This window comes from Hylobates moloch, unplaced genomic scaffold (assembly GCF_009828535.3).
Source record: "Hylobates moloch isolate HMO894 unplaced genomic scaffold, HMol_V3 SCAFFOLD_21, whole genome shotgun sequence".
NCBI classification, from domain to species: Eukaryota; Metazoa; Chordata; class Mammalia; order Primates; family Hylobatidae; genus Hylobates; species Hylobates moloch.
The window spans coordinates 27,422,152-27,445,677 of NW_026652296.1; the positions used below are offsets into that span (position 1 = coordinate 27,422,152).

Genomic DNA, 23,526 nt, shown 5'->3' on the forward strand with positions numbered 1-23,526 from the left:
AGCCATGCATTTAGCATGTGCACATTTTACTACATTTTAATTTTATATAGTTACAAAAACAATGAGAGAGGAAAAGAAGAATGATCATTAGCAGTAATGGACAAAATGTATTTTATTTATAAATTTTCTTCTTTTCTTTTTTTTTTTTGTGACAAAGTTTCACTGTTGTCACCCAGGCTGGAGTGCAATGGTGTGATTTCAGCTCACTGCAACTGAGGAATTCCGCCTCCTGGGTTCAAGTGATTCTCCTGCCTCAGCCTCCCGAGTAGCTGGGATTACAGGTGGCCACCACAACGCCCGGCTAATTTTTTTTTTTTTTTGAGACAGAGTCTTGCTCTGTAGCCCAGGCTGGAGTGCAGTGGCGCAATCTTGGCTCACTGCAAGCTCCGCCTTCTGGGTTCACGCCATTCTCCTGCCTCAGCCTCCCGAGTAGCTGGGACTACAGGCGCCTGCCACCACGCCCAGCTAATTTTTTGTATTTTCAGTAGAGACGGGGTTTCACCATGTTAGCCAGGCTGGTCTCGAACTCCTGACCTCAGGTGATCTGCCTGCTGTGGCCTCCCAAAGTGCTGGGATTACAGGCATGAGCCACTGTGCCCGGCCTAAATTTTCTTTTCTAACTGGCCATAAAAGAGACTAATCCAGGCTTCCAGTTAATACCTGGGTTCCCGGTGGAATGTTGGGGTGTTCTTTGGTTTTTGCTGTGGCTGTGGGATCCATGGTTACTGGGCAGAGGCCTGTGGTGGCTGCAGTGCCATGCAGGGGCTGTGATCTTCTGTGGAGCTGGGCCCTAGGCTGACCCTTGGGAAGCTGGGCGAGGTGATGGTGGAGCTGCTGCCACATGACCTGAGTCCATGACTCACTTTCCACGGCCTCCAAGGGGAGACATTGGTATGTCCACCTCTTATCGGCTTAACATTTTAAGAAACTACCATACTGTCTTCCAGAGGGGCCATCCTGTTTTTCATTCCCACCAGCAATATATGAGAGTTTCACTGGCTTTGTGTTTTCACCATCACTCAGTATTGTCAGGTTTCTTTTTCTTTTTTTTTTAATTTTTTTGGGTCATCCAATTAGGCATGTAGTAGTGTCCCAAATTTAGGGAGTTTTAAAATATGTTAGGTTTTAGCTGGTTCCCAAAACCATCACTGTTCATTTTTATTCTGTGTCTCTTCCTATCACAAGTTAAGTTAGACTCATTTCCTGGTTGCTTGCTTTTTAAAAATGGACAGATGTATAGGATCATTTTTGATTCCTTGAACACTTAAGTTGATAGCTTATTCTTGTTTATTACTTTCATAAGCAATATGAAAACACTATTGATCTGAATCCTTTACTTTCAGCCTTCTTCCCATCTCCATTGAGAACTCCTGTCTTCTAATATCTGGTAGGAAAAAAACCTGGGGCCAACCTGGTTTTGCTTCCTTTGCAGGTAACCCCTGCCTTGGCCTCCCAAGGTGTTGGAATTATAGGCATGAGCCACTGCACCTGACCAAGAACTTCATCTCATGCTTAGCAATCCAGCTAGGATGCCTTCTATTACAGAAGTCTGAAACCGATAGTCACATGTTGTATCCAGCCCATCTTTAAAGCTGGCTCAGCCAACAGTGTTTTTAATCTCCACATATTTGTAAATTTACCAAATTTCCTTCTGTTATTAATTTCTAATTTCATTCCATTGTGGTCAGATAACATACTTTGTATGATTTTCATCTTTTTAGAGGTTTTGAAACTGTTTTATGGCCTAATATATGTTCTATTCTGATAGGAGAATGCTCCATGTGTGCTTGGCAAGAATGTACATTCTGCTATTGTTGGAAAAAGTGTTCTACAGATGTCTGTTAGCTCTAGGCGGTTTTGTAGTGCTGTTCAAATCTTCTATTTCCTGTTGATCCTCTGTCTAGTTGTTCTATTATTGAAAATTGTGTGTTTAAGTTTCTTGCTATTTTTGTTGAATTTTTAATTTTTTCCTTCAATTTTGACAATTTTGGTATCATGTATTTTGGGGGTCTCTTGTTAGTTGCATACATGTTTATACTTGTTATATCTTCTTGAGAGATTGACCCCTTTATTGTTATAAATGTTCTTTGTATCACATAACTGTGTTTGTCATAAAGTCTATTTTATCTGATGTTAGTATAGCTGCTCCAGCCTTCTTTTGGTCACTGTTTGCATGGCGTACCTTTTTTTTTCATTCTTTTACTTTCAATCTGTTTTTATCTTTGACACTAAAATGTGTCTCCTGTAGAAAGAATATAACTGGATTATGTTTTTAAAATCCATTCTGCCAATCTCTGGTTTCAATTGGCAAGTTTAATCCATTTACGTTTAATTAAATTACTGATAGAAAAGAATAGGATTTACTCATAGTATTTCGCTATTCGTTTTTTATATGTTTTATGTCTTATATGTAGTTCTATGCTTCAATTATTGCTTCTTGTTATCTAAATAGATATTTTCTAGTGTCCCATTTTAATTCTTTTGTCATTTCCTTTACTATATATTTTTAGTTATTTTCTCAATAGTTGTCCTAGGAATTATAATTAACAAAGAACAGTTTATTTCAATTAATGTGAATTTAATTTCAAAAGTATATAGGAATTTTTTTCCTATATACCTCTGTTACCCCTTTTCTTTATGCTGGTATTGCCATACAAATTACATATTTATACATTTGTATGCTCATCAACACATCTAAGTATTGCTTTATATATTTGTCTTTTAGTCAGGTGAACAAAAAGAGTTACAAACAAAAAATACATTTATATTATCTTTTATATTTAACTATGTAGTTATTGGTACTGATGTCCTTTACTTCTTCCTTTAGACTTAAATTGTTGACTAGTACTCTTTCATTTCAGCCTGAAGGACTTCCTTTAAGCCATGTTTACTAGTGTCAGATTCTCTCAGTTTTTGTTGATGTAGGAATCCCTTAATTTTTCCTTCATTTTTGAATATTAGTTTTTCTGGATATAGAATTCTTTGTTGACAGTCCTTTTTTTTCTTTCAGAACTTTGAACGTTATTCAACTGCCTTCTTACCACCATTGCTTCTGATAAGAAATCAACTGTTAATCTTTTTGAGGCTTTAATGTACTTGGTGAGTCACTTCTCTCTTGTTGCTTTTAAGATTCTTTCTGTCCTTGTCTCTTGACAGTTTGATTATTATGTGTCTAAATGTAGACCTCTTTGAGTTTATCCTACTTGGATTTTGTTGAACTTCTTGGATGTGTAGATTAATGTTTTTCATAAAATTTGGGGAAATTTCAGCCACTCTTTCTTTCTTTCTTTCTTTTTGTTTGGAGACAGAGTCTCGCTCTGTCACTCAGGCTGGAATACAGTGATGTGATCTTGGCTCACTGCAACCTCTGCTTCCTAGGTTCAAGTTATTCTCATGCCTCAACCTCCCTAGTAGCTGGGACTACAGGTGTGCACCACCATGCCTGGCTATTTTTTTAGTAGAGGCAAGGTTTCACCATGTTGGCCAGGCTGGTCTTGAACTCCTGACCTCACATGATCCACCCACATGGCCTCCCAAAGTTCTGGGATTACAGGTGTGAGCCACCATATCTGGCCCAGTATTTTTCTTCAAATGTTCTCCCTCCATCCCCATCTCTATCTCCTCTTGTTCTGGAATTCCTATGATATGTATGTTAGCATGCTTGTGGTGGCCACAGTCTTTTGACACTCTGTTTTTATTTTCTTCATTCTATTTTTTGATTTCTGTTCCTCAAACTAGATAACCCCAACTGACTAACCTTCAAGTTTTCTGATTCTCAGTATATTGGAGAGACACCTGCACTCTCAAATTTGTCATAGCACTGTTCATAATAGCCAAAATTTAGAAGCAACCTAAGTTTCCATCAACAGATGAATGGATATTATTCACAATGGTACTTATTCACAGTGGAGTACTATTCATCCATAAAAAGATGAGATCCTGTCATTTGCAACAACATGGATGAAACTAAAGGTCATTATGCTAAGTGAAGTAAGCCAGGCACAGAAAGACAAACATTGTGTATTCTCACTGATTTGTGGGATCGAAAAATCAAAACAATTAAACTCATGGACATAGAGAGCAGCAGGATGGTTGCCAGAGGCTAGGAAGGGTAGTGCAGGGTGGGGGCAGTTGGGGATGGTTAATGAGGACCAAAAAATAGTTAGAAAGAAAGAATAAGTCCCAGCATTTGACAGCATAACAGGTTGATTATAGTCAATAATAATTTAATTGTACATTTAAAAATAACTAAAAGAGTATAGATTGTTTGTAACACAAAGGATAAATCCTTGAGGGGATGGATACCCCATTTTACATGATGTGGTTATTAAGCATTGCATGACTGTATTAAAACATTCCATGGCTGGGCTTGGTGGCTCATGCCCGTAATCCCAATGCTTTAGGAGGCTGAGGTGGGTGGATCGCCTGAGGTCAGCTGTTTGAGACCAGCCTGGCCAACATGGTGAAACCTCGTCTCTACTAAAGATGCAAAAAAATTAGCCAGGTGTGGTGGCACATACCTGTAGTCCCAGCTACTAGGGAGGCTGAAGCAGGAGAATTGCTTGAACCTGGGACATGGAGGTTGCAGTGAACTGAGATTGTGCCACTGCACTCCAACCTGGGTGACAGAGAGAGACTCCATATCAAAAAAACAAAAAACAAAAAACCAAAAACCATTTCATGTACCATATATATACATATAAGTACATATATGTGTGCATATAGTATATGTATGTATATACTATATATATTATATGTAGATATATAGTACCTACTATGTACCTACAAAAATTAAAATAGAAAATTAAAACAAGTTTTCTGGGCCATGTGCAGTGGCTCATGCCTGTAATCCCAGCACTTTGGGAGGCTAAGGCAGGCGGATCAGGAGGTCAGGAGATCGAGACCATCCTGGCTAACACGGTGAAACCCTGTCTCTACTAAAAAAAAAATACAAAAAGATTAGCCGGGCATGGTGGCAGATGCCTGTAGTCCCAGCTACTTGGTAGGCTGAGGCAGGAGAATGGCATGAACCCGGGAAGCGGAGCTTGCAGTGAGCCAAGATCGCGCCACTGCACTCCAGCCTGGGCGACAGAGCAAGACTCCATCTCAAAAAAAAAAAAAAAAAAAAAAGGTTTTCTGTTTATTCAGCCTGCTAAAATCTGCTGGTTAGCCCCTCTAGTGGTTTTTTTATTTGTTATTATGCTTCTAAACTTCAGTTTTTTATTTGGTTCTTTAAAACAATTTCTGTAATTTTACTGATATTCTCTATTTGTGAGACATCATTCTGATATTTTCCTTTACTTCTAAGGCATGGTTTCTTAGACATATGTTCTTTGAACATATTTTAAATTGCTGATTTAAAGTCTTTTTCTAGTAAGTTCAACGTCTGAGATTCTTCAGAGATAGCTTCTATGGCTGTCATACGTGGGAAGTCATACTTCCTTCTCTCTTTGCGTATCTCATTTTTTTGTTGTTGTTGAACACTGGTATTTTAAATAATATAACATGGCAGTTTCAGTAATTGGATTCTCCCTCCTCTCCAGAGTTTTTGGTTGTTACTTGTTCTTGTAGTTGTTTGTTTATTGATTTTTTTGAACGAATTCTGTAAAGTCTGTATTCTTTGTCATGTGTGGCTACTGCAGCGTCTGCTTAGTTAGCTTACTGGTCAGCTAATGATTGTGTTGGGAAAACCAGTCTCATGCATGCAGGCTTTTGACCCCCACTCAGCCATATAAGAATGGGTCTTGGGCTTGGAACACTTCCTTACCAAGAGATAAAGGGCTCATGTGGCCTGTTCCAGGCCCTTCATGGGAATCTGTTTCCCCGTTTTAGACTCAATGTGTGCCCCTTTGTTCTGCTTAAGCGTATATGTCAATGGCCCTCAGATATGCCCCCAGCTTTTGGTATTTCCAACTCTGTAGGAGAGGGGTCAGAGTCCATCCGTGGCATGAGAGGGGTGTCCATAGCAAATTGCCTTACATTGGCTGTTGGGGGGATCTGCTGGCATGGGGGACAAATGCATACGATTGAAGCTGATTTTGCTTTGTCTCTTCTCTACATAAGTAAAGTGTTGTGTTTCCCTTGGTGACTCCCATACCAAGATGAAATGGGCAGAAGTGTCTGGAGCCCTCTCCTGGGGTTGGTAACCAGTGCATGGTGTTCCTCTCCCCTGGAACTGGCCACTGGTGCAGGATGTTCAGCTTAACAGTTTGACATGGTGTGCAGGGTTGCCAAGGAAATAGACCATCACATGGTGGAAAGGCAAGGGCTTGTCAGCCCCATTGCCCGAGGGTGGTACCAGCTCCTCTGAGGGGTCATAGACTGACTGAGGTGCTCGCTGCCCAGGGACAAATGGAACATAATGTCAACTCCCATGGTGTCCCAGGGGCCACAGATGATGTCTGGGGGGAATGGGGGGCCCTGTGCAGGGAATCCTACCTGGTCCAGGTTGCTTGCAGGCCTCAAGTAAGGCCTGTTTCCAAAAAGTGCTGAACAACAGAAGGCATTGCTGAAAACTAGACTATTGAAATGAGGTCATTCTCTGAAGAGGACATCAGACAATAAAAGGGAAGATGTGGACAAAAGCCAGAAAGTCTCATACAGCCTGGATGGTGTGTTTGTTTGATAAAGGGATATTGCAGACTCAAATGTCTCAGGCTGAATGGCACAGTTAGGAATGAGGCCAAGGCTCCCGGCTTCTCACTGGAGACAGTGATCTTATACCTCTGTCAAGATAAATGGGAAAAGAAAGAGATTCAGACTTTTCTGGGGCTCCTGGATACTGGTGCCCATATGACAATATTTCTGGATTTCCTTAGGGGAAAAATTAAACTGATGTCATTGGATGGTTTGGGGTTAACGTGGTGATCCATGGTGCTTATCTGCTTGTGGTACTTACGTGCTTGCGAGTGAGGCTCTTTGAGCCATTTTGAGTGCTGGTGACCATGGTTCCTTGTGCTGAGTGCATTACAGGCATTGATATTTTGGCTGCTTGTAGCACAGAACATCACCACTGTCTGAGGGGTATTTCCCCTCCCAGCTGAGAATTTGAGCCATAACAGTGAGGTGTGTCCACTCTACCTGCCACCTAAATTCCCCAAGCCTCAATGGGTTATTCCACTAATACAGTACTGCATACCAAGTGGAGAACAGGATATTACTCTGTGAATTTGGGATGCACTCCTGTAGGAATGTTACAAACTACCCTGTCAATGTAACAGCTCAGTCTGGCTGACTGAAAAGCCTCCAGGGTATTGTGGCTGATGGTAGATGGAATATAGGCTGAATGTTGGGGTTTGCCCTGGGCCCATGAGGTGTCAGATGTCATCACTGTCACTGAGACAGTGGGAACCCCTACTGGAGATTACCGTGCTGTTATTAACTTGGTTAGTGCTTTTACTCAATCCCCTTGTGACCAATTTGCATTCACAAGGAACTGCCTGCATAATACTTTCACTATTCTTCCACAGGGATACCTCAGTTCCCCTGCGATATGCCACCAGTGGGTGAGGCTTGACCCTCAACAGGCCCAAGTCCTCATGGAAGATTTAGTCATCCATTGCATAAATGACATCCTGATAGTCGGGCCTACTGAAAAACAGGCCATTGATACAATAACTGGTGTTGGCTGGACTATAAATCCAGATAAAGTCCAGGACTCAGCACAACAGGTGCATGTCCTAGGGGTCACTTGGATAGGAAGCCAAAAAAGCATCCCCAGTATAATTGTTGGCCCTGGTGACACCCACAAATAAATGGGAGGCCCAATAGGCCTATTTGTGTACAGGAGACAGCATATGCTCTACTGGGTGTTCTTTTGGCCTTCTTAGTCAAGGTGACCCACAAAACCACCAATTTTGAATGGGGCCCCTTGCAGCAGCAGGACTTGGAAGCAGTTCAACAAGCCATGGCTCAGGTACTGCCTTTGGGACCTCTGGAGCCTGCTAGCTCAATGAGACTGCACGCGTCTATGACCGCCAAGCATGCTGATTGGAATCTGTGGCAACAGGAAACTGCCACTGGGGTGCACCAGCCTCTTGGCTATTGGACACATGACTTGCCTGTGGTGGCCACCACATACACCCCTTTTGAAGGGCAACTCCTTGCTTGCTATTGGGCACTAGAGGAGACTGAGCATTTTATGGCAGGAGTGCCACCTATGATGCTGTGACCTGTACTGGGATGCTTACAAATCCCACCAATAAAAGCGGACAAGCTCAACAGAGCTCAATCATTAAATGGAAAAGGTACATCCAAGTCAACTAGGACCAGTAGACTCCATGAACAAATAGCCAGCTTCCCAGAAGCACCAAGCAACCCACAGGGGGATGCTCTGAACCCTCCTGTGGCTACCTGGGACCCAAGATTCAAAGATATGCCTACTGACAGTATGACCTGGCTTACTGATGGCTCTGCAAAACTAAAGGCAAATGGAGTCCACTGGGCTGCAGCTGCCCCCCAGCCAGCAGACGGCCATCTTTTGGCTGGGATTGGAATTGGACATTCTGCCTAATGGGCTGAATTATGTGCAGTGATGACAGCTGTGGAGGCCATTCCTACCACTATATCTTGTTACATTTTCACTGACTCAAGGGCCATTGCCAACAGCCTAGCCATCTGGTCAGGAGAATGGTGACTGAGTGACTGAACCATCACAGGATCCCCTGTGTGGGAATAAAAACTATGACAGCAGCTTGCTGCCTGGAAGGGACAAATGTTTGTCACTCCTGTGGATGCTCATAGCAAAGGACCTTTTAAAATGTAATATGGATGGAAGTCTTGTGCCAATTAAGCTTGTGCCCCATAGCCAGCAACAATTGACCACTGAAAGTCCACTGCTATGGCTTGGATATCATTTGTTCGATTGCCAGAAGTGATGGTGTTGGGAGGTGAGGCCCAGTGGGAGGTGTTTGGGTCATGGGGGTGGATCTCTCACTGACTACTTAGTGTCATTCTCCTGGTAGTGATGGAGTTCTTGCTCTCACAAGACTGGATTGGTTCTGGGAGGATGTATTAGCACCCACGGGAGAGGGTTGTTATCAAGTCAGGACACTCCTCGAGTTTGGCCCTTCTCAGCATGTGCCTGCTTCCCCTTTGGCCTTCTCTGCCAACTTGTGTCACCACACAAAAGACCTCTCCAGAAGCTGAGCAGATGCTGGCACCATGCTTCTTGTACAGCCTGCAGAACTGTGAGCCAGATAAACCTCTTTTCTTTAGAAACTACCCAGCCTCAGGTATTTCCTTATAGCAATACAAAATGGACTAAGACATCCGCCTCAGATGCAAGAACGAGCATCCTGGAAGATGCCGAGACTAGGGACACAGTACAACCTTGTGATTCTTGCCAAGGGGCACAAATTGTTCAAAGAGAGGAATTGGGATACATTAACTGAGGGCTAGAAACTGCCCTGGTGTGGCAGATTGGCCACAACAGGCCTCTGGCCTCCTGCCATGGGCACTCATGTCCTCATTGCCATTGACACCTACTCAGGCTGTGGTATTACCATTCTAAACCAACATGAACTCTGAAACTACCATAGATGCTCTTAAAAAGAACTATGTCATGTTTTTGGATACCCTGTGGGACTTCGCTCTGATCAAAGAATATATTTTACTGCCCAAGCAACACAACAATGAGCTCAAACTCATGGAATATGAGTTTGCACTCATATCACCTTCAGGCCAATGGAGCCAATGAATGATGGAGTGGCTGACTCAAGTAGCAACTGAAGAAAGATGGTCTGCTAATGGGCTGGTACCCTTGCCTGATTAGGGCAGGATGCACAGTAAATACTGCAGCACATGCTGGAAACACTGAGCTTGGTGGGGCTTGAGGTGGACATGGACTGGACAGTGCTTGATTAGGCTGTGCCTGTGAAATTCCAGTCTCAGTGTTCTCAACCATTCTTTTTTTCTTTTTCCCTATGGAGTGCATGTCTCTGGGGTAGTTTGTGGTTCAGGCTGTCATAATACCCCAGATGGGGCCCCCTAACTCTAATCTGGTGGTGATGCTTCCCCTGGGCACCTCTCTTTTATGGGACTCCAGAGGGGTAGTGGATGAGACCAAAGAGTTCCAGGATGTTAGGGTCCCATTAGTGGCTCCAGGGACATCTGATTCTTCTACTCAGGTGGGCAATGTTATCAGACCTGTTAAATTTGTGCAGTACAAGATCTCCCTTCCTGGACTGGACAATTGAGGCTGGAAGTTCTGGGTCAAGCAGGAAGGGGCAATGGGTGTCCACAGAGGTAGTCTCAGGATGGCGACACACAGCCTTGATTGTAATACCTGGACAGCCAGCCAGCACCCCGATTAATAGACAGAAACACCTCCAGCCACCAAGTATGAGAAGAGGGTAGAGGATGGGGAAACAAATCTTTCCTCTTTTTGTTTCATTAGAGTACCTAGTAGTACCTAGATTGACAACACACTGGTGAAGATTAGCAGTGGCAGCCGTAGGTGGGGATTTGAAACATTGTGGACCTGTCACCTGTGTATTTGGAGCTTTCCCTCCAGGCATGAATAGTCCACATGTGACATATTGCCAATCTGATGGGGGCCCCAGTAGGAGAGTGACCCTCAGTGTGGGTTGAGATCCACAGGTACTGAATACCCTGTTCACAAAGCTTACCTTAAACATAGGGATATATTCTAATGGGCTTTTCTTAGAGATTAGCAAATTGGGCAGCATCCCATCTAAAGATTTAGAAAGGCTCCTGTGAGCTCCTGTGGGCTGAGCAGCGATGGGTTTTATAGGTATAAAAGAAGCAGAAACAGGGTACAAAAAGTAGATTGATCATCTCAAAGTTACTTTCCTTATAGGGTTAAGGAAGAGGGAACTTCCTTACCCTCTGGCTCAGGTAGACTGGGCCCCCTCTGCTTGGTTGGAAAACTGGCCTGTTACTAAAGTTTAGTTTGATTACATGATCCCATGCCTGAGTGGCTCCATTCTGGTTTGGTCTGGTCTGTTGGGCCTAGAGCAGGAGCTCAGTTCAAAACAGTGGCCTTTTCTAATTTTTGCTTAACACAATTCTGCCTTAATCTTTACTCCTTATATAAACACAGCTCCCTGTAAGCACATGGCCTCCTAGAGCCCTAGGAGTATGTTGGAGATTTTCAAAGCTCATATAGATATCTTATTCCCCAGGTTTTCCTTGGCAGCTTTTTGGTTAGTTTTTTGTTTGCTCCAAATATTACACCCCCTCAGGCGGCTGTGATGTTAAATAATTGCCTCTGGTTATTTTTTGACAAATGTATTTGGGGAAAAGCCTGTTCAGACCAGGGGAACTCTGCATCAGGTCAAGTAATGACAACCATGAGAATGGGTCTTCCTGGGAAACCAATGGGCAGGTCAAACAATGACAATTCTCTGTGAATGAGTTGCTCTAACTCCCTCCTCACCTCTCCAGTGGCTACTGGGCTGCTGGTTCTCACCAAGATTGTGGGCTTTTCGTTTTCAAGTTGGCTGTGGAGCAGGAGCATGGGGAGATGGGAGAGGTTAAAATGCCACAAAGCTCTCTGTTCTTGCTGACATTCCATAATTTGTATTGAATAAACTCTCCCCAGATTGCTGCAAGCTTTGGTTAATTTCCAGAGCTCTGAAAATGTTAGTTAAGACCATTTCTGTCAGTTTTCTCATTGCTTTTATGTAGGAAAAAATTTTCAGAGACGTTTCCTTTGCCACTTTCACTGACATAATCCCAGAGAGTTTTAAAAATGTGTTTCCACTCTTTAAATAGCATAAACGTTTTTGACTGGCCTGGCCACCTGGCAGGATGTCTTGTATCCAGGGGAATTCTAGATTAGCTAATTAGAAATTGAACTTGTCAGAGAGGGGAGGACCCTTCTGTGGGCTATAGGAAGAAGTCCAGGGGAGCCGGGGGGGAAATCGTATCCAGAGATAGCCAGGGGACGGGTGTGAGGCAGGAACACGGTTCAGTACAATGGCCAGAGGGCAGCAGGCGCAGCACTGATGGTTCTAGATGTGTGTCCCTGGGCTCCATCCATCTCAGTTCTTGGGGCCTCAGACACAGGGAACTCTCAGTGCTGACCCAGTGCCTGCCCAGAGAGGACCTGAAGGTAGCTGATTCCTGGAGCCTCTCTAGCACAAGCAGGCCCCAGTTGCTGACTTCCTATCTGGAAGGTCCTTCTGCATTTCCAGTCAGTGCCTAGGTGGACATCCCCAATGCTCATTCAGCTGCTTGCTGGGAGTTAATTACTTATCTGAGCTCAGAGAACTTTTGTGGATGTGGAATATATTTCCTTTCTTAAATTCTCCCTGAAGACACATGATGGTGTCACACAACAAATGTCGAAGTCTGAGCTATGCAACTGTCCTTCTATGATGCCATGTTGATTGGAGGCAACAGTAGGTGGAGATAGTGGCAGGTCTGGACTCGATGACTGATGTTTGACAGGGGTTGGGGAATGGGTAGGTCCCTGGTTTAGAAACAGAGATTTGAGAAACATGAACTTGAATCTGCTCGTTCTCACGAGCTCAACAAGGTCTCCAAAGAGCAAGGGACGTGGTTTTCTGTAAAGTCTGGGATGTTTCCAGTCTTTGATTGGCCCTTTTGTCTCCCTGTGGCCTTGGGCAAGTCATTCACACAACCCCCAGGCCTCAGTATCTCATCTGTGTAAGGAAAGGGTTGGACTAGTCCCTAAAGACCTCAACAATGAGAGCGTATGTATTTTTTATTTGAGGGGGGTCAGAGTTCTTCAGTCTGGGTAGCCCCATTCTTTTTCCTTCTCACAGCCAGTATTTCATAAATCTTTTCTTTTCTTTCTTTTTCTTTTTTTTTTTTTTTTTTTTGTAGAGATGGGATCTCCCTTTGTTGCCCAGGCTGATCTCAAACTCCTGAGCTCAGGCGACTCACCCACTTCAGCTTCCCAAAGTGCTAGGATTACAGGCATGAGCCACTGCGCCTGGCCTCATAAATCTTATCTGCATACACAGATTCAACTTCCTTACCTCCCCTCCTCTTCTCAGTTCCTTAAACTCAGGTTTCTTCCTCCAACAATATGACTCCAACCCAGGATATCAAGAAGCTGCTGCTTACTTACAACTCTAGTTGTATCTTTCTCAAAACCCCCGCAGTGAACACTTTGCACCAGTTTGTCCTTTTCATTTCGTCCTCGGTCATTTTTTGTCCTCCTCTTACTCAGAGAATTGACAAGAGGTCCGTATGACTGCATGCAAGGAAGCAAAAGATGGGCGGTAGGTGACTTGTGTACCATCAGCTTCCTGGATGAATCCTCCGGGTGTCCCAGGAATTTCCACACAGAGTAGCCACAGCTAAGGGCATACTTTGTCTGCTGGAATCAGTTCATCCTCCCAGATCCCCAGGTAGCCTTGGCTCCTCAGCCCGACACCTGGACACGCACCTCACCTACACCCTTGCCCACATCCTTCCAGATCCACCTCCTGAACATCTCTCAAATCTGCCATTTTCTTCTTTTCTTTCCAACTTTTATTTTAGGTTCAAGGGGTACATGTTACATGGGTAAACTGTGTGTTGTGGGGGTTTGTTGTACAGATAATTGTGTCATCCAGGTAATCAGCATAGTATCCATAGGTAGTTTTTCAGTCCTCACTCTCCTCCCACCTTCTACCCTCAGATAGGTCCGGTGTGTATTACTTCCTTCTTTGTGTCCATGTGTACTCAATGTTTAGCTCCCACTTGTAAGTGAGAACACAAGATACTTGGTTTTCTGTTCTTTCCTTGATTCATTTAGGATAATTGCCTCCAGCTGCATCCATGTTGCTGCAAAGGCCATGATCTCATTTTTAACAACTGTGTAGTATTCCATGGTGTATATGTACCACGTTTTCTATATCCAATCCACCATTGATGGGCATCTAGGTTGATTCTATGTCTTTGCTATTGTGAATAGTGCTGCAATGAATGCGTGTGTCTTTTTGGTAGAAGGATTTATATTCCTTTGGGTATACGCCCAGTAATGGGATTGCCAGGTCGACTGGTAGCTCTGTTTTAAGTTCTTTAAAAAATCTCCTGACTGCTTTCCACAGTGGCCGAGCTAATTTACATTTCCACCAGCAGTATAAGCATTCCTTTTCTCTGCAACCTTGTTGGCACCTGCTATTTTTTGACCTTTTAATAATAGCTGTTCCGACTGGTGTGAGATGGTATCTTACTGGGTGTTTTTAAAAATTAAATTTAATTTTTTTTTGACAGGGTCTCACTTTGTCACCCAGACTGGAGTGCGGTGGCACGATCTTGGCTCACTGCAACCTCCACCTCCTGGGCTCAAGCAATTCTCCCACCTCAGCCTCTCGAGTAGCTGGGACTAGGCACGTGCCACCACCCCTGGGTAATTTTTGTATTTTTAGTAGAGATAGGGTTTTGCCATGTCAGTCAGGCTGGTCTTGAACTTCTGCTCTTAAGTGATCTTCCTGTCTTGGCCTCCCAAAGTGCTGGGATTACAGACGTGAGTCACGGCACCTGGCCTTCTTTGTAGTTTTAATTTGCATTTCCCTAATACAAATCTGCCATTTTCATTCCTGGTGTGGCAAACTTGTACGTCATTAACTGTACCTGGAGTATTATATCTACCCTGAATGCTTTATCCCCCTTTTCTAAGGACACCTGGGAAAGCCTTCTGAAATCCACACACACTTGAACATCTCCCTGACCTGCTCAAGACTATTCAGATCTACAAAGTAGGTGCCAAACTCTGTGCTATGGCCCCAACCACCCAGGCCAGGGCTGTTTCCAACCCAGGAGCCCTCAAGTGATGGTGAAGGATGACAAGGCCCCTGATGCAGAAGAAGAGCCATTTTATTAGGTGAGGCACGTGGGATGTTGCACACGCCTGGTGGGAAAGGAGAGGGAGCAGGTTCCTCGGAAAGAAGGCAACTGTGTCATCTTCCAGCACATGGGCCAGCCATCTGTGAGCACTGGGAAGCTGGGCCAGAGGGAATGGATTGAGCAGCAAGAAATAGTTCTGTTGGGGGAAGACCCTAATCAAGATGGAGACTCAAGGTCAGTGCGTGTTACTGGTATTGACTCATCATCAAACTCATTCCCCAGAGGGACAGGAGGAGGCTGAGACCCTGGGCAAGGCATCAGGCCTGGAGTCAGGGCTCTGTGAGCATGTGTTTGAGTGAGTGCGTGTCTGTGTATCCACGTGTACTTGTGTGTGGTGAGTCCACCGATGTTTGCGTATGTGTGAGTGTGCTGGTGTGAGAGTGTATGAGTCTGTATCAGTGGCCATGTGTCTGGGCATTTGTGTGTGTGGTTCTCTTGGTAGCTGTGTTGCTGTGCCGCCTGCATCCTTCCACCTCTGTCAGCTTTTCTGTGGATTTCTCTGTGCATCCCTGTGTGTACCTCTGTAGATATTTGTCTCTTTCTTTGGATGTCATTGTCCCAAGCTCCCGGCTGCCTTCTACCAGGAGAAGAACAGCCAGCCCCCAAAATCCTGGGGTGTGGGGAGGGGCACTTACCAGCTCAGCAGAGGCCAGGCCCCTTCCTGGAAGGCTTAGACCTTGATGACAAACTGTAGTCCATGGATCAGCATGTCTGAACAAACACACAAACAATACAAAAACAGACAACAGTCATGATCTCAACATGAAGGAGTCCACATTCCTCAAGGTGGGGGGCCAGGGAATGGAGGCCTCTGGAGATCCGATTGTGTTCAGCATGCTTGGAGGAAGCCAGACCTCCTTCTACCAACCAGCTCAGCTGTCCTCAGTGTCAGGGCTGAGGCAGGAGACACGGTGTCTATCTCAAAATTATCTGGATTATTCGGGGGGAAATGAAGCCCAAAATAGAGAGAGTTGAGGCCAGAGTGACCTAGTATCCTAGGGTGTGCAGGGAAATAACTCCTTGGGGGAAGTTTCCTCTCCTGCAGAGAGGTACAGAGGGCTTGACAGCAGGTACTTACTGACAATGTCATGCACCAGGGTGATGTCCAAGCCACTGAGAACCTCATTGACCAGAGGGCACACCTGGCCAGGGGCAGAGACGGGAGTTAGGCAGAGTGGCAACCTGGAGCATCAGAATCCCTAGTGGGGGTTCTCTGGGGAAATTTCTTGTCATTTTTCTGTGTGAAAGTGATTCTAAGCAATCCCACAGATCAATGGTCACACATGCCCGAGGAGAAACTGGAGGCATGAGGGATGTTGTGAAGGGCCCTAAATCACACAACAAGCCCAGTGTTCACCCTGTGACATCACATCTGATTCTAAGTGGAGTGGAGTGCCCTGGTTATAGGAGACACCCAAGCACAGGTTGGAAGACTGTCTGTGGCCATAGAAGGCTGGACAGGAAACTTCTCCAATTTCCCAGAACAGGGGCCAATCCATTTCAGCTTCAGTGTGGACAGGCAGGGCCTGGCCTAGAGCAGAGACTCATCAATGCATTTGGAAAGATGTAAAGAAGAAACATGGACAGATGGATCAATGGACAAATAGATTGATGAATGGAAGTTACTTATCAAATTGAGGGACTCGGACCCACTCAGCTCAGGGCTTTGTTTTAGTGCAAGAAGCTCTAAAACCTGAGGATCAGGGGATCCCCACCTTGCCCACTTACGTTGCCCTGAACTAACTCAGGCAGGACTTTATTCAAGATCCCCGTGAGGCTGTCCAGAAGACCTTGAATAGGGAGGGGGCCAAGTCTGAAAGAGAAAAGTCATGGGTGATGCAGGGACCTGGAGATGGTGTGGAGAAGGCTCCAGAGGGGGCCACTGTGAACCCCACAGTCTCAACACTCAGTCACTAAAGCCGAGCCTTGTCTATCTACACCCGTGTGCAGGCCAACAGCAAGGGTCCTATTGAGAGGGAGTTACATTTGTGTACAGCAGTGAACACACAGGTATGTGTAGGATGAACACATGGTTCTCAGAGAAAGCAGGTGCCAATAAGGCTTTGCAGAGTCCATAAATGAATGGATACTACTTAGTATGTAGTTGTCATTATGATCCAATGAGATGACATATGTGAAGCCCAATGTATGTGTTCATTAAAAGTTAACCACGTGGGCAACTTTTGCATAATAGGTTTGACACAGTCTCCCCATGTGACAGGTAACTGAAATAAATAACCTAGTTAAGATCCATGTCTACTTTACCTCTTACTGGGACAAAGCACTTTCACATCTATTATCGTGGTAGATTCTATCAATAACTCCAATGCAGTTCCATATTGCAGATAAGTAAGCTTAGAACTAAATTGGAGAAGCACTACCCAGGTTCACACAGGAAGCCCTCTATCCCCATTCCCCTGTAATATGCAGGGCTTAAACTCCAATTTCTTGTTGCTAGATCCAGCATAAAATTGGTTAGCTTGGTCTAAGAAGGAATAAGTACTACTTTATCTATCTATCTATCATCTATCTATCTATCTATCTATCTATCTATCTATCTATCTATCTATCTATCTATCATCTATCATCTATCTATGTATCTATCTATCATCTATCTATCTATCATCTATCATCTGTCTGTCTATCTATTCATCCTTCTCTCCATCAACCCAACCATCTAACCATCTGTCTATCCATCCATCCATCCATCCATCCATCCATCCATCCATCCATCCATCATCCATCCATCCATCCATCCATCCATCCATCCATCCATCCATCCATCCATCTTTCCACCCTCCCTCCTTCCTATCCATTTTCCCACCCTTTCAGCCTCTCACTCATCTATTCTGTCATTGCCCCAGCTTTCCAATCATCCATCCGGCATCACACCCTGTCATCTCTTGGCAGGAGAAGCTGCTCCTCTGGCCTCACCCATCAAGCAGAGAAATTTGCAGGCTTCCAGGGGAATGGGTGCAGTCACCAAGGACCAGGTGGATCCTCTCCTGCTTATCTCTCACAGCTAAGATTTCTGCAGTGATGTTCAGCTTCACAGCCAGCCTCAACAGACTTGTACCGACCAGAGGCCTGCAAAGGAGACAGCCCCACTGGTATCTAGCTCCACCACATTCCAAGGAAGAGGGTTATTTTCTCCTTGCCAAGAACGCTAGCCTCACCTCGCTCCATCTTGCCCACAGTTGTACTTACCTCATTTTCTAGCAGGAGGAACAAAGGCTCAAGAGGTCAAGTGAGTTTCCCAAGTGACCCAAGGCCACTTAGCATAGCAGCAAATGAGCTGAAGTTGGATGCTCAGGTCTGTTAGACTCCAATACCCCTGTTATGGTTACCCATGGTCACCAGGGTCTCCCTTGGTGAGCTATCCTCTCACCCCCTCTTGGGACCCACTCACATATTCACTTGGAGCTTTATGCCGAGAGGGATGGTGACATAGAGACGGTGGCCATCAGGGCTCTGCACAAGGCCAAGTTCCAGCAGCTGGGGGTCAGTGACCTTTATACTGTCCAGGGAGTAATATTGGAGGGGGAAACATTAGCTCCAAACCCAGAAACCATCTTTAACCTAACAGTACCCATCCCAGAGGTAGAGCTTCCCACCCAGGATAGGGAGACTGGAGGGGAGTCTTGCAGCCTAAGCCACGTGGGTTCTGAGTCACACACCAGGTCTTTTCCAGCCTCTGCCCTGGAATAGATCTGACACACACGCAGGGCCCTTTCCTCATCTCCAGTCTATGAGGTATTCAGGACAGCAACTGTGTCTGGATTATATTTGCATCCTGTATGCCAGCTAAGAGCCTTACAAAGAAAGTGGTTACTTCATATTAGTTGACTGTGGATTGATGGGAAGGTGGGTAGTCGATATGTGGGTGCATGGATGGAAGAGTAAGTGATTAGGTAGAAGGATGGATAACTGGATGATGGATTGGTCAGTGGATGAATAGATGATGCAGGTGCAACTGGAAGTAAATCTGCACAAACATTTATGGGTAAGAATCACCCACCCTGTCAGGTGGCCAGTCACCAATGTTTATCATGGGGATTGAAGAGCAGGAAGTCAGGGAGAGTGCAGAAAGGGTGGAAGGAAGTCATTCTCCCATTGTCCTATCTTTCCAACCATCCATCCATCATCACACCCTGTTGTCTCCAGGAGAAGCCAGCCCTATGACCTCACCCATCAAGCAGGGAGGCCATTTGATGGGTGAGGCCATTCACTGAGCCAGCCACTGCGCCAGGTGATTTACACCTTTTCCACTCCTCCCAATACACTTTCTCTGTGGGTTCTATAATCTATATTTTACAGATGGAGAAACCAAGCACAGAGACACATGGTGTCCTGTCCCAGATCATCCAACAAGTACATTTGAAAATCGAAGTCAAGAAGTCTGTCTGTCTCCAAGTCAGGGAGCGAGACCCTGGGTGGCTAGGATTTTGGAAATGGCTTTGATCCAGTCCTATCCAGGACCCAGGCTCTCCCGGCTCACTGGCATCAAGCTTCCATTCTTGCTTTTTGCTTTGCGAGCTCTTGGGTGTCTCATGGGAAACACCACGTTAGACCTTTCCACGGACATCAATCACACAGTTCTTCATCACATTGATATCATCAAGGTGGGAAGGTTACACTCTCGCTAACATCAAAGGTCGTCTGTGTTCTAAGGGATTTCACAGGTGCAGAGAACAAAATGACCACAGTGTAGTGGGAAGAGCCTTGGCTTGGAGTCAGGATAGTAGAGTGAGAGCCTTACTCACTTGGCATCACTCTAGCAGCATGAACACAGGCACCTCTGTGCTTTGGTTTTCCCATTTGCAAACTGGAGATTATTAAATCGACCTCAAAGGGTTGTGGTGAGGATTACAGATGATGCTGGGGCCTCAGGACATGCCTAGAAATGAGGGCATTGCTGGTTTGGGGAGGACTGGTGTCCCTGCCAGACTGGAGATCAGTCTCAGAACTGAGTCCTGACTCCATCTTCAGGCTGCCCGCTCACTGCTTCAGGGCCACTGCCTGGGGCTGGCAGATCTTCACCTGGGGTTCCCTGGCGGAGACCAAAGCTCTATTTTAGGACAACTCACTCAATGATGTTGTTCAGGCCAGGGATCACTGATGTCACTTTTCCAAGCAGTCCCCCAAGGAGGCCACCGGAAGTACCTCCTCCAGGCTTCAGGATGTCCAGGAGCGGAAGGTTTTCCAGAATACCCAACAGGCCCCCGGACAGCAGGCCATTGCTGAGGGCTGGAAATGGGTGTAAGGGTCTCTGGGGGTCAGATCTGACAATTCCAGATCCTCAGGCCCCCTCCCCCATCCAGCCCTGTCCATCCCCGCTTTGCAGGGTTGGACACGCACACACACACACACACACACACGCACACACACACCCCTGAAAGAGGTTGTTACATACTCACCATTTGTCAAGCTTCCTGCAAGATCTGTGGGACTCAAGGGCAGGGCTGGTTTCACAGGCCAGGGCAGGGCTGGATTTACATTCAAGGGCAGGGTCTGGTCCAGGGGCAGGGGCAGGCCTCCAAACTGGGCCATGGTCTGGGCTAACAGCCCGTAGAAGACAATGAGGCCCCCAGTTTGAAACATCTTTGCTCTTAGTATCTGTGGCCAGAATGACAAGTCCAACATGGCTTGGGTATCAGAGAGGAATTTATCTACCACCTGCCCCTGACACCTGGGGGGTGGGGTTGTTTGCTCCCCAGAACACCAGGGGGTCACTAATAATAGCTAACACTGCTGAACAATTTCTCCTTGCCAGGCAACAGGCTGACTGCTTTACACAATTTCATCTTCATCACAACCCTAAGACATGGGCACCTGTTACCTGCATTGCACAGGTGAGGACCACTGATCAGGGGCCTAAAAAGGAGACAGCCCCACTCCACCACATTCCAAAGAAGAGAGTTTTTTTCCTTCTTGCCAAGAATCCCAGCCTCACCTCACTCCATCTTGCCCACAGTTCACTTGTCTGATTTTCCAGTAGGAGAAACCAAGGCTCACAGAGGTCAAGTGAGTTTGCAGTTGGGAGTTTCAAATATACTCCCATCCCTTCTTGAAACCCACTCATGTACTACCGAGTGTGGGTAACTTTCCCCAAGGTCACAAGTACACAGTGGACAGATGATTAGAAGCTAGAGCCAGGTGAACCCTCTGTTAAATTAAGTAACCATCAGATTTATTCTCCAATCGGGCTTGCTTCAATGGTTTGAATCATTGCTGCTCTTCAGACAAAGCAAATGAGAAGGGTTAAATGTGCAAGTGCTGAAGAATTGAGCTGTTTTAGATCATCCCTGTTCAGTCCTTTGGCCTGAGCTCAGGCCATGATGATTGGTAGACGCCCTTGAAAGTCACACAATACAGGGGTCGCATGGCCACAGCCACGTAGACCTGTGTTGGGGAATTCCTCGGGCCATCAAAGTCTTCATTGCATGCAAAGAACCAGGGGACCAAAGAGGGGTAGTGATTTTCCCAAGGTCATACTATAAATTGATGGCAGAGCTGTGGTTGAAGGCAGGTCTCCCAACCCTCCCCTCACCCAACACACAAACATGCATTCTATCGTTTTGACACCTTTCTCTTCTCCTTCAAGCTGCCCTGGATGGCATTCTGGTCAACCCCTGAGGTTTGGCTTGCAGACCTCTCACAGGTCTATTTGGCAGCCAGCAAAGTTGTCCAGAGCCAGCACTAGTACCTACAATTTGGAGACAACTGGCGGCTTTGTGCAAAATTCCATCTATTGGCTGACTCAGCTAAAGCTCCATCCTTGTGGTGGAAGGCTGGAAATGAAAGGTCTTTTGGTCCAAAGAGCCAGTTGTGCCCTTCTTAGGGAGGTAACTTTGATCACAGCCTCTGAATCTCTTTTGGGCAACAGACCCTTTACGAATCCAATGGAAGCTAAAGATCCTAGTCTCAGCAAAATGTATAAAATTGGGTGAAGAATTTTAGGAGGTTTCTGGATCATCTGTATCCACATTGGTAACCTCAAGCTAAAACTTATGCCTTAGAGGCTTTCATTTAGGGCATTAATAGTGCTCATTTCTATATCAATGTTACTGGTCTCTTAGGACAGCAGAGCAAATGGCCATCCCCACATCCCTGACATTGGCCAGGCTCTTGCACAGCCCCCAGTGAGTGATCTTGAGTACGGTCTGCCTGCCCCACAGTGAGGAGCCTGAGATCTCTGCCGTCAAGGGTAGCAGAGGGGTCGCAGAATGGACGGCTCTTACCTGGACTTCTTAGAGGTCTCAGTGGATGTCCTGGTCTCCTCTCTCTCTCCCACTCACTTCTGCCAAGGAGGCAGCCTCTTTTATAGTATGGAGACCAGGAAGCGTGTGTTGGGTGATGGGTTTCTAGATAATTGAGAATTCTGCAATCTGGCAGTGTCTTTCAGGGCTCTCCAAAGTAAATAATTGCCAATCATATTAGCAGGTGAGACAGTTAAGCTATTTGGTCGACAAGATAAACAGAGAAAAACCTGAGATGGGATGTTACTCAAGACTTTACGGTTTCCTGAGCGGAGCCAAGGTTGGGGACCCACACTCCCAAGGTAGCTTGGAGCATTGAAAGGAGCAGCCAGATAGAGCCCAGGAAGGGACCTCAGTCTCATCTCTTGGCTCCTTTCCTCTCCTGCTCTAATTTTTTTCTCCAATGGGAAGATTCTTTCTCCTAAAATGCCAAAAGAGTCACACTGCATCCTAATTCTGGGGTGTGTCTCCATTCCAGGGCATGGGTCTCCTGTTTTCAGAGCCCCTATTGCACGTCAGGAGCTCTCTGTCCTCATAAGAACCCTGAGAGGGAGAGGTTACTGCTCCTCTCTTATAGAGGAGGAAACTGAGATCCAGTGGGGAAAAGTGCCGAAAGACCCAGAGAGGATGCAGCAGAGTTAAAATGCAACTGACTGGAGAATGAAAACAACAAAAACAATGCCAGCAGCAGACACTGGCCGAGCTCCTGCTGTATGCCTGGCCTGCCCCTGTGTTCACATGCAGTATCTCACAAAATCCGCACAACCCCGTACTCGTATTCTATAAGGGGGAAACTGAGGCTCAGTGTGAGGCAAGCTGTCCAGAGATGCACTGCTGGCCTGGGGTGAGACATCCATACTAGGGTCCTTTCCCCGAATTGCTGTGCTGAGAGGTGAAGGTGCCTCCCCACACTTGCTGGCCATTTTAATTTCCCCACCTGTGAACCTTATGCTTTCATGCTTCCCTTTTTATTTTTTAAATTTTCACTTAATTTTTATTTTATGTTTTGTGTGACAGAGTCTTACTCTGTCGCCCAGGCTAGAGTGCAGTGGTGTGATCTCGGCTCATGACAACCTCCATCTCCCGGGTTTAAGCGATTCTCCTGCCTCAGCCTCCTGAGTAGCTGGGACTACAGGCGAGTGCCACCATGCCTGGCAAAGTTTTTGTATTTTTAGTAGAGATGGGGTTTCACCAGGCTGGCCTCGAACTCCTCACCTCAGGTGATCCACCTACCTCGGCCTCCCAAAGTGCTGGGATTACAGGTGTGAGCCACAGCGCCCGGCCACTTCTCTTTTATATCCTGGAAAAGTCTTTCCAGGTTCCCAGGCCTGAGGGATCCTTTGGCATCCTGGTCTCTATCCTACCCTTTCTTCTACCTTTCCCTAAATGGAGTAATCAGGCATTTATCCCCACCACTGGGGCCCTTGGAGTCCTTTAGCCC

General features: G+C 45.8%; 1 protein-coding gene and 2 long non-coding RNA genes across 5 annotated transcripts; 2 read left to right on the forward strand and 1 right to left on the reverse strand.

The window, feature by feature from the left end:
• Nucleotides 1–768: 768 nt before the first annotated feature.
• Nucleotides 769–14,628, forward strand: LOC131382229 (uncharacterized). The gene is made up of 3 exons (XR_009211518.1): nucleotides 769–891; nucleotides 3,011–3,099; nucleotides 14,600–14,628. It is a non-coding gene; the product is annotated as an uncharacterized LOC131382229 (long non-coding RNA).
• LOC131382230 (uncharacterized) lies at nucleotides 14,623–20,726 on the forward strand. Its single transcript, XR_009211519.1, has 3 exons — nucleotides 14,623–14,803; nucleotides 17,737–17,936; nucleotides 20,600–20,726. It is a non-coding gene; the product is annotated as an uncharacterized LOC131382230 (long non-coding RNA).
• Nucleotides 14,779–22,122, reverse strand: BPIFA1 (BPI fold containing family A member 1). Of its 3 annotated transcripts, none has more exons than XM_032142535.3 (9): nucleotides 22,068–22,122; nucleotides 20,244–20,442; nucleotides 19,914–20,073; nucleotides 18,236–18,343; nucleotides 17,761–17,913; nucleotides 16,555–16,639; nucleotides 15,905–15,968; nucleotides 15,462–15,537; nucleotides 14,779–14,923 (listed from the first exon to the last, which is right to left on the reverse strand). In XM_032142535.3, exons 2-8 carry the CDS (start codon nucleotides 20,425–20,427, stop codon nucleotides 15,497–15,499), a joined length of 795 nt encoding a protein of 264 aa, XP_031998426.1. In that variant the 5' UTR covers nucleotides 20,428–20,442; nucleotides 22,068–22,122; the 3' UTR covers nucleotides 14,779–14,923; nucleotides 15,462–15,496. The 3 variants fall into 3 exon arrangements, with proteins under 3 accessions (XP_031998426.1, XP_031998429.1, XP_058289106.1); XM_032142538.3 differs by having other exon boundaries at nucleotides 14,779–14,962; XM_058433123.1 differs by having other exon boundaries at nucleotides 14,779–14,978.
• Between the last annotated feature and the right edge of the window lie 1,404 nt (nucleotides 22,123–23,526).